Genomic DNA, 1,255 nt, shown 5'->3' on the forward strand with positions numbered 1-1,255 from the left:
CCCTGCACCCCAAGCCCGTCTCCTCACTTCTTCAAATCGCTGCTGAAGAGGCCCACGGCACCGGAGTTGGAAATGGCTGAGGTCGCGTCCTGACCCAGCTCCGTGGCCTCCCCTCCCCCGGAGTTCTCATTGTAAGCGAAGCTGTTGCTGGACATCGCGGCGGTGCCGGCGGGGGTCGGGCCGGTCCCGCTCGGGGTTCTCTCCGAACAGCAACTGCCCGCAGGACGCGGAACAAAACTACTTCTCGAGCGGAGGGGCACGCGCAGGCGCTTCCGGGCTCGTCACGGCTCCCGAAGCCGACCCGGCGGGCCACCCCCTGCGCATGCCCAGTGTGCAAGCTGTCCCGAGCCCACCGCAGGCCACTCCGGCGCCGGCCTGGACTTCCCTTCTCCGGGTTTTTGCGGTATCTGAGAGGCTCCAGCCCCAGCGGTGCCGAAGGCTGGTTTCCAGGCTTTTAAAGTTTCATGGAAGAGAGGTACCCATTCTGCCCATTTTGATCCTTTAAAGGAGGTTCCCCGGCCCGCGTGGCTTCTGCTGTAAACCAGTAGCTTTCAGATTTCTCCTGAAACACCATTTACACACCAGATCAACTTTCCTAAACACTTCATGATCTCTTTTCCCATTTAGGCTGGTTTCTCCTCTCCCTCCAGCCAGCCTGGGCCCTGCGTTCACAGCCACCCCAGGAACCTTGACCCAGTAGCCCTCCATTTGAATGAAACCTTTCTCTCCGCTGCATTTTGTAAGAGCATTACTGATATCCACACCTGATTTTTTTTAATACAAAAAAGGAGAGCCATATAATTTTCTAAATAAAATACTAAACAAGTATTAAATGCAAACATTAAAATTACCCAGTAGTTTTTTATCTGATAAAAGAATTTTTAACATTAAGAAATGTATTATACTTCTTATATAATTATATGATATATATTAATAGATATTGAAAATGAATAACACTTCATCAGTTTTCTGATTTAAATAAATAGTAAACTAGAAATAGAAGGAAATAGTCTTACTGTTTTTATGCATATGTAAAGAGATAGATAGATAATGTTAAAATACCTCCACAAAATATACAAAGTAAAACACACGTCATATTTAATAGTGAGACACCAAAGGCATTCCAGCTAAAGTCAGAGAAAGGACAAATATGCCTATTGACACCATTACCATTTAACGCTGTTTTATAGATTCTAGTTAATGCAATAGAACAAGAAAAATAAGTAGTGAAAAAGAAGAGAGAGATTATAATATT

General features: G+C 45.8%; 1 protein-coding gene across 7 annotated transcripts in view; it reads right to left on the reverse strand.

Moving 5' to 3' along the window:
* Positions 1-326, reverse strand: part of AP3B1 (adaptor-related protein complex 3, beta 1 subunit) — a 188,961-nt gene extending 188,635 nt beyond the window's left edge. For all 7 annotated transcript variants that reach the window (XM_005858062.2, XM_014550016.1, XM_014550037.1 and 4 more), the window contains exon 1: positions 28-326. In XM_005858062.2, coding sequence (XP_005858124.1) covers positions 28-155 — 128 coding nt within the window. In that variant the 5' untranslated portion in view covers positions 156-326. The remainder of the gene's footprint in view (positions 1-27) is intronic.
* Between the last annotated feature and the right edge of the window lie 929 nt (positions 327-1,255).

This window comes from Myotis brandtii, unplaced genomic scaffold, assembly GCF_000412655.1.
Source record: "Myotis brandtii unplaced genomic scaffold, ASM41265v1 scaffold115, whole genome shotgun sequence".
Taxonomy (NCBI): Eukaryota; Metazoa; Chordata; class Mammalia; order Chiroptera; family Vespertilionidae; genus Myotis; species Myotis brandtii.